This window comes from Balaenoptera ricei, chromosome 2, assembly GCF_028023285.1.
Source record: "Balaenoptera ricei isolate mBalRic1 chromosome 2, mBalRic1.hap2, whole genome shotgun sequence".
Classification (NCBI taxonomy): domain Eukaryota; kingdom Metazoa; phylum Chordata; class Mammalia; order Artiodactyla; family Balaenopteridae; genus Balaenoptera; species Balaenoptera ricei.
The window spans coordinates 109528245-109544380 of record NC_082640.1 but is presented as its reverse complement, the minus strand read 5'-3'; the positions used below and the strand labels follow the sequence as shown (position 1 = coordinate 109544380).

The 16136-nt window shown below is 35.2% G+C and overlaps 1 protein-coding gene across 4 annotated transcripts in view; it reads right to left on the bottom strand.

Moving 5' to 3' along the window:
* AQR (aquarius intron-binding spliceosomal factor) overlaps positions 1–16136 on the bottom strand; it is a 111752-nt gene that overhangs the window by 80102 nt on the left and 15514 nt on the right. For 3 of the 4 annotated variants that reach the window (XM_059913684.1, XM_059913683.1, XM_059913685.1), the window contains exons 6-13: positions 14316–14456; positions 12548–12616; positions 11391–11491; positions 8921–8997; positions 5662–5726; positions 4410–4526; positions 2540–2653; positions 943–1046 (exon numbers count right to left, since the gene is read on the bottom strand). In XM_059913684.1, the coding sequence (XP_059769667.1) occupies positions 943–1046; positions 2540–2653; positions 4410–4526; positions 5662–5726; positions 8921–8997; positions 11391–11491; positions 12548–12616; positions 14316–14456 (788 nt within the window). Of the gene's footprint in view, positions 1–942; positions 1047–2539; positions 2654–4409; positions 4527–5661; positions 5727–8920; positions 8998–9090; positions 9136–11390; positions 11492–12547; positions 12617–14315; positions 14457–16136 lie in introns of those variants that run through there. The other variant, XM_059913686.1, reaches the window with a different exon arrangement.

Genomic DNA, 16136 nt, shown 5'->3' with positions numbered 1-16136 from the left:
CAGTGCTTAAGAACCCACCTGCCAATGCAGGGGACACGGGTTCCAGCCCTGGTCCGGGAAGATCCCACATGCCGCAGAGCAACTAAGCCCGGGCACCACAAATACTGAGCCTGCGCTCTAGAGCCCGTGAGCCACAGCTACTGAGCCCGTGTGGCACAACTACTGAAGCCCATGCGCCTAGAGCCCGTGCTCCGCGATGAGAAGCCACCGCAATGAGAAGCCTATGCACTGCAATGAAGAGTAGCCCTCACTCGCCGCAACTAGAGAAAGCCCGCGCGCAGCAAGGAAGCCCCAACGAAGCCAAAGATAAAATAAAATAAATAAATAAATAAATTTATATTAAAAAAAAAAAATCCTATCTTTGCCACTTACTTGCTGTGTGACTTAGTCAAAGTACTCAACTCTTCTGTGCCTCAGCTACCTTATATGTAAAATGGTACCTACTCCTCTCACATGAATATTTTGAGGATTTAATTATTTACATACTAGTAGAGTACCTATCACAAAGTAAATAAATGTATGCTATTATTGCTATTTTCAAAAAAGTATACTCACAGAGATGCCAGAGAACATTACAATTTAATAAATTTTAAACATGCAAAAATTTTCTTATGCCTAACCTCTAACATCACATAGGATGAATATTTACTGGTTTCTGTTGTATGTTATTTACGACTGATGGGATACCAGCTTATATTCTACTCTAAAAAAATTTAAGATCTAGGAAAAATATATGTTACAAAAAATAAAAATTTTACCAAAATAAAGAGAAGATGTATAATTATATTTAAGTGACTCAAAGATAACAAATGCTAGAGAGAAGCACTAGTTCTAGTTGTCAATAAACAGTAGTGCAACAAGTAACATCACCTAAAGTAGTGCAAAAATAACTAAAACCAAAAAAGAAAATTAAAATTCAGTTGTCCTTTCATATTGCCTTACCTAAGAGGTCCAAAAAACTTGATCAAGGATTCCCGAGTATCTACTTCTGCAACATTTGAGAGGGCAAAATCATAGAGTTCAGGGAAATGTGCAAAAGCAGCTCTCTAGAAAATAACAGACTTAATTAATTAATGCCTACATATTAATATAATAAATTACAACTTATATACTGCATAATGGAAAAAAATTTTTTTTTAATTAATGCAATTCTCCTTCTTATATGCTTCTCATATGTGACCTCTGCCTTATTCAAAAGCATTAGATACAATGGGGAAAAAACCCAGAGCTGTTCTAGCCGGAGAGTACAAAGAATCAATGTTCAGTTTTTGATTTCTAAAACTGTATTTTGAATATACAAGAAAATAGCCAGGAAGTCCAGCTTCACTGACAGGAGAAGAGAAAGAACAAAACAAAACACTTTATGATCAAGAACTGGCCTAACAAAACTATAAGAAAGTCTCAAGGGCAACTCCCAATGAAGAGGTATCTCAAAGGAGAGGCCTACAGCATAGTATGCTTGTGCCCTGCTTTACTTTGGAACTCTGGAAAGAGAGAACCTCGCAGGGTAACACCTCCAACCAACGTGGGGTAAGCTGCAAGAAAACAGAAAGAGCAGCATGATGCTGACTTGATTAAGTGTGTGTGAAAGAACATTCTTAGTCTTCCACAATGCTCACGTGGCACAGGGAAGATCCACAAGTTTTCATGTGCTCTGTACTGGATGACACAGAAGGTTGCCAAGGTTATCGATGAGCCTGCCGTGAAACAACTACAGGCAATGGCAAAATGACCCTGAAACCAAGCCTGAAAGTGAGCTGCCTGAGCTGGGAAACGAAGGCGAGTCCGCTCCCAGGGGGACTCCAGCACCATCAAGAACAAGGGCTGGGGCCTTGTCAGTAGGCTGACAACCCAGCTCCGAGGCAGCAGTCACTGTGCCTTGCTGGTGGCCATGAGAACAGCCACACACCACACCCGCTGTGGTCACTTCAAGGGCAGAGGCAGAAGGACAAAAACACTAATGTTCTGAGAAAAGCAGGAAAAGATGTCTGAGCTGATTATGAAAGACAATTTGAACTTAAGTTTGGCTGAGTCTTTACCCAAAAAAAGACTCTTTAAAATGTAAAGAACTGAATTCCTTTAAATTGAGAAATAAAAGCTGCCACCAGACAAAACTGAGTTCAAGAGCAAAATGAGCTCAGTAATAGAAACAAAGGTACTTTTGGGGCATACCTGAGCTGCATTTGTAAATTTCAGTCCCATTACATGTGTTTATCTTTAAAATGTACAAAGCACTTACACATACTTTGTCAAGTTGAAATACTCTTTCATAAAATAAAACTGATACTTCAACACACTAAACTGGCCCAGTAACTAATATTTTTTGAGTGTCAAATATCAATATACTGATTCTCAAGATTGAGAACTATAAAAGAAAGCATTCTTTTTCATGAATCCATCAGAATTAGCAATATTTTAAAAATTCAAGATGAACACACTATTAAATTAGTATCTTTCCTATTTGTACTATATAAAACCTAAATTATTTATGACTCAACTTCATGCAGCAGACGCAAAGGCTATAATGCATTTCAATTACCTGTAGAGAAGTAATTCTATCATAGTGAATCGTAGTCATCTCATTCTCTGTCAGAGCGTTTCCAGTCTGATCATTAATCTCAAAACCAGTATAGAACTTAAGCATGTCCAAAAGCTGAAAGGATACATTTAAATTAATAAACTGTGTAAACATGAGAACAAGAAAGCAAAAATAGACAGTATTAAAAATAATAAACAAGTCCACATACCTTCTTAGAGGTACTGAAAAGCTTTGGAATGTAAACATTGCAACAAACATTTCAGCACATATACAAACGTGTTTTATTTATGTGAGCATAAAGTATATGCCTTGTGAACAAACTGTTAAGTCTATTTCATACACATGGTCTACTTCTACAGGAAAGAACTTCAACTGCAATCCCAATACTAAAGAGACATTAAGGAACTAATCAAAGGAAGTCAATCATTTTAATGGAAAAAAAAAATCTATCTACATAGAACTATACCATTAGAGGGAATTCCTGAGGTCTTATGCCACTTAAAATTTTCTGACGAGGGTTTTGCAATTCACAATTAGAGATACTCTTCTCTATGCTTCTATTAGAAAAAACAGCAAGGTGGGAAAAGCTAAGTTATTCATTCCTCTCTTCGGTCTCCATGGCCATCAAGGTTTCTCTGGCTTAGTTCCTGGTGCTTTAAGAAGGCCTGCTTTCCCCCTGTGCTGGCAGTATCAACAGAATCAACAGAATTTGGGGCTCCATTTGCTCCAAATTTTTATTATTCTTAATTCTAATCTATGGCAGATCAGATATTAGGATTTTTTAAATTAATTTTTATTGGAGTATAGTTGATTATCAATGTTGTGCTAGTTTCTGCTGTACAGCAAAGTGAATCAGTTATACATATACATATACTCACTCTTTTTAGATTCTTTTTCCATACAGGTCATTACAGAGTATTGAGTAGAGTTCTCTGTGCTATATAGTAGGTTCTTATTAGTTATCTATTTTATATATAGTAGTGTCTATATGTCAATCCCAATCTCCCAATTTATCCCTCACCCCCCACATATTAGGATTTTAATGTATTTTAATATATGCAACAAATCACTGGGTAAAATTTAATAAGAGAATAGGAAAAAAAAGGAATGCTCACAGATACAAGATAAAAGGATTCTTAGGACAGTGCGCAAATACACACACGAAAATTTTATCTCCAGCTGTGATCTCACTGAAAGGCGAGTGTTAGATGTTTGTTAGAAGACTTTTCTTCTGGATGACATTACAGGAAATGGGAAACCTTAATAGTGTGTCTTCCTACCCAAGGCAGTAAACAAAGTTCACTTGCCTTCCAACTCAAGGCAGCAGTCTAAGTGTATATGTACTTCCACACTATCAACTGCCTCTGTCACCATTGTCTTATGCAAAGAGAGCCATGATATTAGGGCATAGTTCACTCGAAATTAATGCTTATCATCTATTATAGTCCACAGTGGTTACTAACATAGAATCAAAATATACATGAGTATATGGGACTACATCACACATAATTTAGTCCAATAATAAAATCACATATGATTAACAAAACGTTTATTTGAATTACCTATTCCCCTCAAATTTAATAATGCTTAATTGTTTTACTGTTTACATTAATAAAATGAATATTCAGAAAAGAAAAAAAGGTTATAATATAAAATTAGTATAGGCCACCTATACAAGAAGGCATCCATTTTGTATATTAAGACTTGGTTTTACTTTAAAATGACTCATTAGGAATTTACATCATTCAATTCAATATTTAGCAAAATATACGTTGCACCATGCCCCAGTACTCCCAGGTGCATGGCAAAGAAAGCAAAGATTGACTTAGAAATGAAAACAATAAGTATGTTCAGATCCACCAGTGCTCACCTGGGAAAAAAGATGGCCATCCTCTTCTCTACGAACAAGACTGGAAAGGTAACAGTGAACCAAAAGATGGGAGTCATCCAGGATGGTATTAAACCAGCGTCTTGTGGGGAGTAGGGCCTAGAGAAAATAATCACCACAGCAATAAGTCTGCATGCTCTCCCAGCTACAGGTGAAGTCTACTGATACATGGCGCAGAAGTGTTAGTCACATACAAAGTACCCTCAGCCCCCCAAAAGACACTCTGCACAAAGCAAAGGGTCTGGTCCATGCTGCAAATAAATTCAGTGGTAATGTTTCTAAATAAAATCCAGCACTGGAAGAAATCTCAGATATCCTGGCCACTAGTTTTCAAACAAAATCCTATATGAAATCCCAATATGTATTGTGTGCAGGTTTAAAAATGGGGAAAAGGGAGTGGAAAACCCTAAATGGAGATTCCTTTCTCAGTTTCCTCTTCCCATATCATCCTATGACAGTCAGAAAGACAATACTGAGAAACTATGACAATCACAGTTGGGAAACCACTAATCTAGTCAAATACCCTCATGTTAAAGGAGAGGTTACTGAGATCCTCAGAGATTACAGTTACTGGCAGAGCTGGAATCTCAATGAGGATCTCATGAATGACTGATATAGTCCAATACTCTAATCCTCATGTCTAGAAACCACCCTAGCTCTCCTGATAAGGAATGAACAGAAAGGATTTTCTTTCAATTTCCTGCATTAAAGAAGGAGAGGAAAGGAAAGGAAATGAATTCAATCTGAACTATACAAACTCTGCATCTGAACTTTGTATCCAAATCTTGCACCTAGTAGCATGAAATCTTTTTTAAAAATCTTAATTTAAAAAATTGACTATAGCAAGCAGCTGTATCTTTCTTCATCAATAAAATTAGGCACATTTAGAAAAGTGAGATTATTAAAGAGATGGCCATAAATCTATAACTTCAGCCCTTTTTAAAACTCTACGTAGGGGTATTAACTGTGACACAAAATAAATTGCCATTGCCGGACTCATGTTTAATAACTATACTAAATAATGTTTTTTATACAAATGCAGCCATTTGACAGTCATCTGAAAACTTCAAGGGTCAATCACTTTTGACTTTCTTCTCTATAAGACATTTTGAAATAGGTACAAACAAACTAAGGCCAGTTTGAGGTGATAAAGAAATATTTCATATATAGTCATAGGCTTAATCCTAGCCTCCTTAATGATAATGTAACAGAAAAGTCACTGTACACTTCTTACCTCTAGATCAATCATAAGTTCAATAAATCTTTCACAGTAATGAACTTTGTCCATAGTGACAGGTTCTAGACATAACAGAGAAAACATGTTAAAACTTTCTTACTTAGGGCGTTCTATGGTACTATATCTTAAAATTGGCAGTTATTTAGTTATTTAAACAAGGTTATTTGTCTCATTCATCAGGATTGGACTAACTATGGTTCAGAGCACAGACCTCACATATATTTCAAAAAGGGCAGGGCTTACCCTTACAGTAAGCTCTATAAATATGAGAAAATGAAAAATGTAGCTTAAATGAGAGACACATTTTAAAAATCAGACCTGCAAAAATATTTTTAAAGTGTTAATTTTTAAAAATCTGTACCAAATGATTAGATTTTGAAAAAACTTGAATAGAAAAACTAGAAAGGCAGTTTTATCACAGTTATTGACCTACTTTCCTTATTTTCTTCACATACTAAACATCTAGAACTTCTTTCATATGCATAAACACATACATGTATGTGTACCTGTATACACACAAAGAGATATATATATACATATCTATCTTTAGAATGCACAGAAAATGGGTGGGGAAGATACAAAACAAACTAATTAAAGGGACAATTTTTGTGACTTTTTTTCACTGTACATGTATTAACTTTGACATTAAAATGTCAATGACGCATAGAACAATAAAATATTTTTAAAATCACTATCTTGTGTTATTCACGAGCATTAATGTACTATTTTTAAAAACATTTTTGTTTTTAAAAGAATTACAACCTTGTGACATGACATGCTTTCAGAATACAAATGTCTTTTTTTTTTCTAATGTCAGAAAATGTTCTGCTATTTTACCAGCTGAAACCATCCTGACAAGACTGTTTCAATTGAAAAGGAGATAATTTCAGGGTCCCTAGGCTAAGGACTCCCAGCAGCGAATAAACCAGTGCTAGACCTGTAGAAGGCATCCTACAAATGCTTAAATAAATCCACTTTTTTACTTGTAGCATACAGGAAAACAGAAGGCTTTATGTGAAGAAAGAAATATGAATACTTTTGTGACTAACACATGCCCATAATCCAAACCCTAAAATAACATAACTATAGAATTTCACAGCTGGAAAAGACCTCGGAGAACATCTGTACTAGCTCTTCATTTTCCAGGTAAGAAACTGAGGACCAGATGAAAATGACTTGATAAAAGTATAGAACAAAGTAATGGCTGGTGAGAACTGGAATCCAGGTTTTCTGAGACACAGTCTAGGTCACACAGCCACTAAAACTAAAGAATTTAAAGGAGCGACTTTTAAATTAAATCCATTCAAATCAGTCCTCTGTTGTATCTTTTGTTCTTATTACTGTCAAGGGAAAATAATTTTGTCCAAAATTTTAAAAGTGAACAAGAGCTGTATTTGTATTTTTATTTATTGCTTGAGAAAATTACTGGCAATGGCCTGTTTAAGATTAGAACGTGATGCTTGGTACTCAATTTCTGCGTTCTGGTGGATAAAACAGCATATTTTTACACTAATTGGCCCTACTAGGCATAATTCTTCAGAGCTGAGGCCCTGTTATTTCAGTTTCAGACACCAATATATCCGTATTGTTTGCTTTTTATGTGTACTGTGTATTTTTCCTTTCTTCTGATAGCAGTCCTGACATCTCAGACCATACTACACAGATTTCCTTTATAACAATTGATATGGACAGGTTGTCTGTAATGACCCTGTAAAATGAAACTACACACAATCTTTTTTACTCTCTTATAAATTAGTTTTCTGTTTCCTAACTATATATTTTATCTGTTTTTATGCCCTCTCTGAACTGGCACACTATTTTCATCACCTTGTTGGTTCCTTTGCCAGAAAGTTAACAAATTTTGATTAAAGCTCAAGATCAATCTAAGAAATTTTGTTTTCTGACAATATATTATGACAATGGCAACAGTTAGTAGTTTATAGGATATTAAAATTACTGCAGGCCGTATATTGTTGTATTTACTTGACTTTCAAACATTTCTATGTGACATCAATTTTTTTTTTTTGGCCACGCTGCGTGGCTTGTGGGATCTTAGCTCCCCGACCAGGGATCAAACCCAGGCCCACGGCAGTGAAAGCACTGAGTCCTACACACTGGACCACAAAGGAATTCCCAAGATGACATCAATTTTTATGACCCTAATTGTTACAGACATTACTGGTTCTCATTATTACTATTTGTGCCAAGGAAACCAAATCTAAGTCCTCTTTCCAGGTTTAAGGTTCTTAACTGAAAGATTTAAATACACAAATATTAAGTGACTTAGATTACAAGCATACGACAATTTTTTCTTTATACTGATGTAGTAATATTGATATTATGCCCCAAATCAGGTACCATAAATTAGCATTTATAGCATTAGTATCTACTCGTCACTGAATTACAGGTGTGATTTTCGGTTGTAAACTATTACTTGCGGGGGGGGGGGGCAACATTTATAAGTAAATAATTGTATTTCAGTTTAAACAAAGCTACAATCTGATTCATATATATGCTATAATCTCTGCTGCATATAAATATGGTACACCTACAGCATTGTTCTTAGATTATATTCCAGTTAGAAAATAAAATATTAACAACCAATGACATATCATACATAGCATACATAAATCCTTATAAAGATCTTGCCAACCCAGAATAATGTAATTAGCTCTTCCTGGCACATAGGTCTTTCTCACACTCACACACACACACACACACACACACACATCTATCTATATACAGTATAATCATGATATATTTTGAAATTTATACTCTACATAGCATATATTTATATTTGTTTCATCAATAAATGGGGGCCACAATGGAGGAAAATCCTTCCCATTTCACCTTGTAGCTCGTATCTCAAAATAATTCTCCTCTTCCCCTCCTAACAATATTTGATACTGCTTGAAGACACTACTCAGCAAATTGTAAGTGCCATGTAGATAGGGTCTGTGACTGTCTTGTTCACCATGTCCCAGAACCTTGTTCAGGACCTGTGGCTTGTAAGCAAGCTCCAAAAATAAATAAATGAACATTTTAATAACCATGCTGGTGCCCCTAAATTACGTGAATTTCTAAGGCAGCCACAATACTCAGACTGGTAACTTATTTGAAAAGGGAAGGACATAACCCCTTGTCAATATAATTTAAAATCATTCTGAGAGCAGTTTTTAGACTAAAGATTAGTAAATACTGTATGGGCATCTAAATGGTAACTTCACAAATGAGCTGAGAAGAGGAATATAGTTACCAGAAAGTGGGACTGATTTCAGCACAGAGATAAACTTCTGGATGAGTTGTGAAAGAAATCTTCTTTCTTGATAGGCTCTAAAGTCAGAGAGATAACAAACAGTGACCAAATTATTTTTGAGAAATAATTATTTCAAAAGTAAAATTTAAATGCTGAACAGCCTTCCTTACACTGTTCAAAATGTTCCATTTCTCTCTGAAATCAGGACCATAATTTAAACACACAGCTTCTTCTTTGAATGTAAATACAGCACTACATGAAGAAAAGAAGAGCCTCATTACTGGCCTAATAAACCAGCCAAGAAAGCATCTCTATCTTCTTACTGTAAAAGTTTTCACTGGTGTTTTAAAGGTCAGGACTAGAAAGTTTTCAAAATTTCATTTACAGTCTGCTCTTGAAACATTAAAAATCTAACATTTAAGTATGTAGTTAAAATGAGATAAGCAATTACATACTTTAATATGTTTAAACTATTAAACATAATAGAGTATTACAATTTATAAAAATTAAATGTTAGTTTAAAAAACAACTTTTTACTCATTACTAATTTAAGATGCACTATGTACCAACTAATCAAAAAACAATCATCAGGTACTGGATGGCTACAAATGATTATGCCAGTCCTGGTGGAAATAAAAAGAAGGAGAATGACTAAAATATACTTGAAATGACAAGTCATAAAATATAATTAATAGCACAAGCCAGCAGTAATAAAACTGGCTGACATTAACTGAGCACTTACTGTGCCAGGATGTGAGCTGTGTTAAGTACATCATACAAAATAATCTCATACTGACGACAGTCCTACGAAACAGGTACTACTGTCCTAATTTCACACTGAGGCTCAAGGAGGTGCAGTAACTTGCCCAAAGTTACACGGCAGGTGAGTGTAAAACCTAGTTAAGTCTGATTGTAGAACCTATACTCTAAACAACTATACATAGTCTAATCATTATGAAAAGAACTGATGTTTCAATAAGAAACACAGTCTGTTTTAGGAGTTCAGAAGAAGAAAGCACTGTGGCCTAAAGTAGTTGGTGTGGAAGAGCATTTAGAAGGTTACCCTTCAATTAAGTGGAGTAGAGTGGAAAGGGTAGTTAGGGAAGGAATGTTTACAAAACAATGAATAGTCTATCGGTTTGGAATTAAATCATATTGAGATAACGGGAAGAGAGAGTTTAAATTTTTTAGAAGTAGTCAAATAATGCAAAGATATCATGTAATTAGCCCAATCAAGAGGCTACTGGTTAGAAAGATACCATGGAAGAGATGAGACTGGAGTTCGAAGTTAAAGAAAGGATATTCCTATTCTGACCCTAATATCCTGTCCTTAGAGCTCTCATTTCCTTACTCCCAAACTTGTTTCTCTGATATCCAGCTTTTTTCAGTTCTTCTCATTTTCAGTAATCACCAGCACAACTCCAAGCTTCACTTCCTTTTGTCCTCAACCCTCTTTTCACAGTTTACATACTCACTACATAATCTCACTCATACTCATGACTTCAATTACTATCTACAGGTGTATACAGACTACTCTCCTAAGTGGAGGAAAAAATAGAGTCAGAAGAAGTTATCATAGGCCCAAGGGAAGCGAGTCCTAAGCATATAAGCAGAGGGAAAAAATAGTGAGTGGAAAAGAGCACTTAAAGATGAAGAAAGAAAAAGGATCACTGCTAGAAGAGTCAGAGAGTAAATAAGGCAAGAGCACAGTTAGATCAGCTAGCCTCAAAGAGAGAGAGGAACAAATCTCTTATGAGTAAACAGATTCTTCCCCTGTGTCCTAACAGCACTTTGTTTGATGAAATAAATGCTTGCTGCCAGCCTTTTATCCAATTGGTAATAATTACTATTAAAATACCCTGCAACCCTCATCTGCTTCCTTAATTGTGATACTTGATTTATTTTTCTCCTTAGCATGGACCACCATATAATATACCATATAATTCATCTATTATTTGCTGCCTTCCCCAACTAGAATGTAAGCTCCACAAGAGCAGGAATTACTTTCCATTTTCTTCTCTGCCACAACCCCTATACCTATAATAGTACTCAGCAAAATAATAAACACTCAATATTTATGGAATGAATGAACTGTATAAAATGGAGTGTATTAGTCATTGTTAAGAGTGCAGGAGTGAGAAAAAGAAAGATAAGTTGGACTGACAGCCTGCAGATTGTGGAGAAAATTGAGAACCATCCACGACAGAGACTATGATGGACAACAGGCAAGGGGAAGACCCAGTGATACACTTATGACTGGAGCAGAGATAAGGGAAAGGAGAAAAATGTGGTGATGTTTTGGCTTCTCCCTTGGACCTCTGAGAAAAATATTCCTGTGACAGTCTAAGTGCTTCTTAATCATTTATTTGGTTCAGCAGTATGTAAAGGAAACGACAAATCAAGTCAGCAACATCTAAGACTCACAACCCAGCATAAGAAACCAACGTGGAACAAAGCTTTGGCAACATACTGTTCTCTTGCTTCTGGATCCATCTTTTCATCATTCTTTTTAATCAAGTTCCAGAATTTTCTTAGTTTAGGTGTCTTTTTTAATTCTAATTCCAATCGTGCCTGAAAGAGTGATGTGACATTAAATCATCAGTAACCCCAAAGCTTACAAGGATAAAGACTAGATCAACTATTAGGTAGTTTTCTAATGTATGGATATAATATAGAGCAATGGGATAAAACCAGAAAGTAACATGACAAAATCTGAAAACTAAGAAACGAATACCTATATTTTAAAGAACTGTTCAATTCGGACACTTGTTAATAGAAAAAAATAAGACAAAAGAAACTGCCTTTTCTAGTCAAGATTTTAAGCTCAATAATAAATTTTTTTCTTATTTCTAAAATTAAGGACTTCAATTTGAAAAATATGAGCATTAACATTTAGGAGCATTAAAGTTCAAAAAAAGGGTCTGAAACAATGAACATAAAACAGCTATCACAATAAGGAAATGTCCACACCACCACATTCTTTCTTACCGTACTTATCTATTTTTAACTTAGTATTAATTATTTATACGTGCCTGTTTTCACCTTCCTCAACTGGTACCTATGAATGAGCTTGCATATCTGGGCATCTACAAAACCACCCACGAGCAGGAAATGGAATTCTGAATACAGTATTATACTGAAATTTGATAGTTTTAACTTTATTCCCTAAGATCTGTTAATTTGATACTGGCACATATTATCCAACAAGAATTTGATGAAAAAAATGAAGTTGCTAATACTAAACATAATTCTGATCTTCTCCTATAGCTGTATGTACATTCCAATCAAGGAAAATAAAAAATTCAAGTCTGTATTTAGTCTCATCCAAAGACATATATACGAGCAATAATATTTTACTAAATTAACTCCTCTCTGAGCGCAATAGATATTACCTTATTTCACCTTACAATAATGAAATCAGGTGAAACATATACTAGCTTACATATAAAAACTTTAAAACTGAAAAAACTACATCTATGATAAGTTAATGCATAGTAAATTAGACAAATTTTGTAAGCAGGAAAGGGGATTTTTAGCTACCATTTTATATCCATATTAAAGCTACACAGTCTAAAACCACATGTTCCACTTATAAATATATGTAAGTTTCTGAAATTAAATACTTACAGGCTGTAAGCCCATCCACATTGGGAGGGAGATAAGCTGTTGTACTTGACTCCGTATCAAGTCTACTTCCTGTTTAAAGCATGAAGAAACCAAGTTTATAAACACACCAGTACTTTAACCTAAGTCTTTACATAAGGCACGTACTGCCTTTTTAAGTCCTGGGGGGAAAACATGCCATCGTACTTTCAAATTAATGATATTTTATTATTAAGAAGTTCAATATTTTTTAAAAAAGATACAGTCAAGCCTCGTTATTTGTAGGTTCCACATCTGTGAATTCATCCACTTGCAAAAATGTATTTGTAATCCCCAATTCAATATTCCCGATGCTTTTGCTGTCATCCATTGTCAGCACAGAGCAGAGAAAAATGTGAGCTGCCCAACACACACATTTCCAGCAGAGGATGGACAAGGTGATGCTCTGTCTTCTTGCCTCAGCTCTCATATTATACACTAGCATCTTTTTTTGGTCTACTTAGTGCTACTTTTTCACATTATTGTGTTTTTTGTTGGTGATTTTGCTATTTAAAATGGCCCCAAGCACAGGACTGAAGTGTCGTCCAGTGTTCCTGGGCAGAAGGCTGTGATGTGCCTTACAGAGGAAATATGTGTGTTAGATAAGGTTTGTTCTAAGTTACAGCACTGTTGACCATGAGTTCAATGTTAATGAATCAACAACATATATTACATAAGGTGACTTTAAACAGAAACACATAAAACAAAGTTACACGCTGATCAGTTTGTTGTGACCAGAGGCTTGCATGAACCTAACCCTGTATTTTCCCCAAGAGCAATGGTTCACTTATAGCTAATTCAGTGTTCGCAGCTACTTTATAGAGCATAGCTACCTCAAATAATGAGAACTGATGGTAAGCTGAAAAAAATAAAGTATTTCAATAATAAGCTAGCTTTTAAGTTAATTAAACCTAGCACCAAACTACTAATACTACTTAAATGTTGTTTTTGTTCAATTGCTGATTAGGAATCACATCTATTTATATTTGCTTTTTTTAATTTAATAAATGTTACAGAGATAATAGTGACATATCATAAATCTTTTTCTTATGTCTTTACAAGATCCATGTGAGGTACTACATGGAAACAGATAATAATCATCCATCTACCAACACTGTTTTCAGAGTAAGAAAAAACCCCATGCATTCTCCTGTATGGGTCTAAATGCACTATCAATTCAGAAGCACCTATCTTTAAATAAATAGGTATATACGTTCAGATAACCACAGTAGAGAAGCACGAATAAAATAGTAATTACTGTAAATATTTATTTTTTAGAAGATAATCCTATGAAGAAGGAAAAATGTGTCATACACAACCCAAGAGACTTTCAAAGATCATCCATAACCACCCTTAAACAGTCAACTCAAAACATAACTCTCCTGCTGACCTGCCAGCTTATGCATGAAGTATGACTGAGAAGTAATGAAACCATGATTTTGTGTATAGCTTACACACACAGATCTCATTACTCCATGTTCATATTTGCTGCTCTACGTTTGGAGAATTTCAGTTCTTATTATCATTTTACTTAGAGGCTAGATAGAAAAAAGGAGGGATCAAGTCCAAATCTATTAAAAAGCAAACAGATCTTATAAAAAGATTTTACTGAGAAGGGGCTGAAATCAAGCTGTTAGTATTACCCTCATTCCCCACTACTATGAAGAGTTGGCTACAGAGGTAATCTCATCTACATTCAACTGAAAAGAACAAGAAAACTTGAACGTTTCCCCAAAAGATAAAGTAAAATTACCAAACTATTGAAGCAATGATCAAGAAAAAGCAATAAGACTGTCTGTTCATGGAGTGAAAATTCACCATCAGTTTCAGCTAATGCCGCTTTCAAGATACACTTGAAAAAGAATGGGAAGTCATCTGGCTTCTTCTTAAAAGTCTGAAAAGAAAAATAAAAATTCATTTTGAAATGGCTTGCTCACCTCTTTTTCTCCTTTAAGCAAACACTGGTGGACTTTTTAGTAGTCCATTAACAATATCTAATAATTACAAAAAGATTATTTGCTTTCTCATTAACGGTAGCAAGTCAAATATAGGTTTCTGGCAGGACTATGTGAGAGTTGCAGAAACGTTCAGCTAATAAAATAATGGCTTCAATTCTTTTATTTTTTTCTTCAAGGATTAGGCTGGTAATTAGCTTAGGCTTTCTTTTCTTATTAAAGATCTAAAGTGTTTTAACTCTTCTAATTTAAACAAAAGAAACAACATCTTTAGCAAAAACTAAAGTCTTCCCACTCTAATCTCAAAGACAGCCTTTCCTTTATATTGTCTCTTTACTCTTAACATATAACATTAAAAAAAAAAAGGTAAATAATGTAAATATATTCAAGCCTCTCTGTGATCTACCTCCCCACCTAGTTTCTTTCTGTTACCTCTCCCTTCTTTCACAGGCATGTGCTCCAAATGTGTGGCCTACACTAGTTGTTTTCACTTACTTCTCTACAACAGGTTTCCACCCACAGCACTCCCTGAAGTTGTTACAGCTGTCAAGTCCAAAGGACTCCTACCAACACTCAACCCCTTTTCAATGTGCTGAAGGCTCCTCCTCCTTTGTCACTTTACAGAGCAGTGTTCCTAGGGTTCTAGCCTCATTCTTCTTTTCCCCCTCCCATTACTTCACCTACCATATGCTAATGATTCTAAATACACATTTTCAGTCCAGGTTTCTCTAGACCCTTAGATTCCTTTGTCTACTAGACAATTTCACCTAGATGTTCCAAAAGCAATTTAAACTCAGTAAGTCCAAAACTCAATTCAATAATTTTGTACCCTCCAAAGTATTCCTCAACCCTCTTCTACCTATCTTGGTAAATGGCACTCTCATCTTTTACATTTAGTTGCCCAAGCCTGGAAGGTTATTGGAAATAATACCTCTCCCTGCTAAAGCTACTTCAGTTATCAAGTCCAATCAATTCTACTTTCCAAATCTGTGTGTAACCTCTTCTCTTTATCTGTACTGTCTTTTCTCTGGTTCAAGCTCTAATCACCAAAGTGGTCTTTATAACATGCAAACTGATCAAGTCATTCTCTGGCTTCCCTCTCCCTTCCTTTGGTAGTTCGAAGCAACTTCAAGAAATCCCTAAGATCTCTCAATAAGACAAGGCCCTTAGTTTACTCTGGGTTCTAATCTGCCATACGATGATAGTCACTTAATGAATATTTGAGTGAAGTGTCCATGGTTTTATCTTAAAGAATGTTAACACCTTTTCATTTTGGAGACCATCCCCTCAAAAGAGATGACAAGTATCCATGCCTTTCCTTCATTTAAAAAAGTACGACTGGAGGGAAAGAAACTCTTTTGATGAGCTGACCATTTCACGGTGGCCAAAGAAAGCCAAGATTTTGGACCTCTACTAGCTGAGATTACAATAAAGCCAAGATTTTGGACCTCTACTAGCTGAGACCTCTACTACAGTAGAGGTGCTACTACAGTAGCTACAGTAGCACAGTCAATTAGAAATGTCAAAAAGGGAAAACAGATCACAAATCAGAGACAAAGAGAAAATTGAAATTACAATATATCTGTATCGACTTTGGAAACACTACTTTATTCACATAA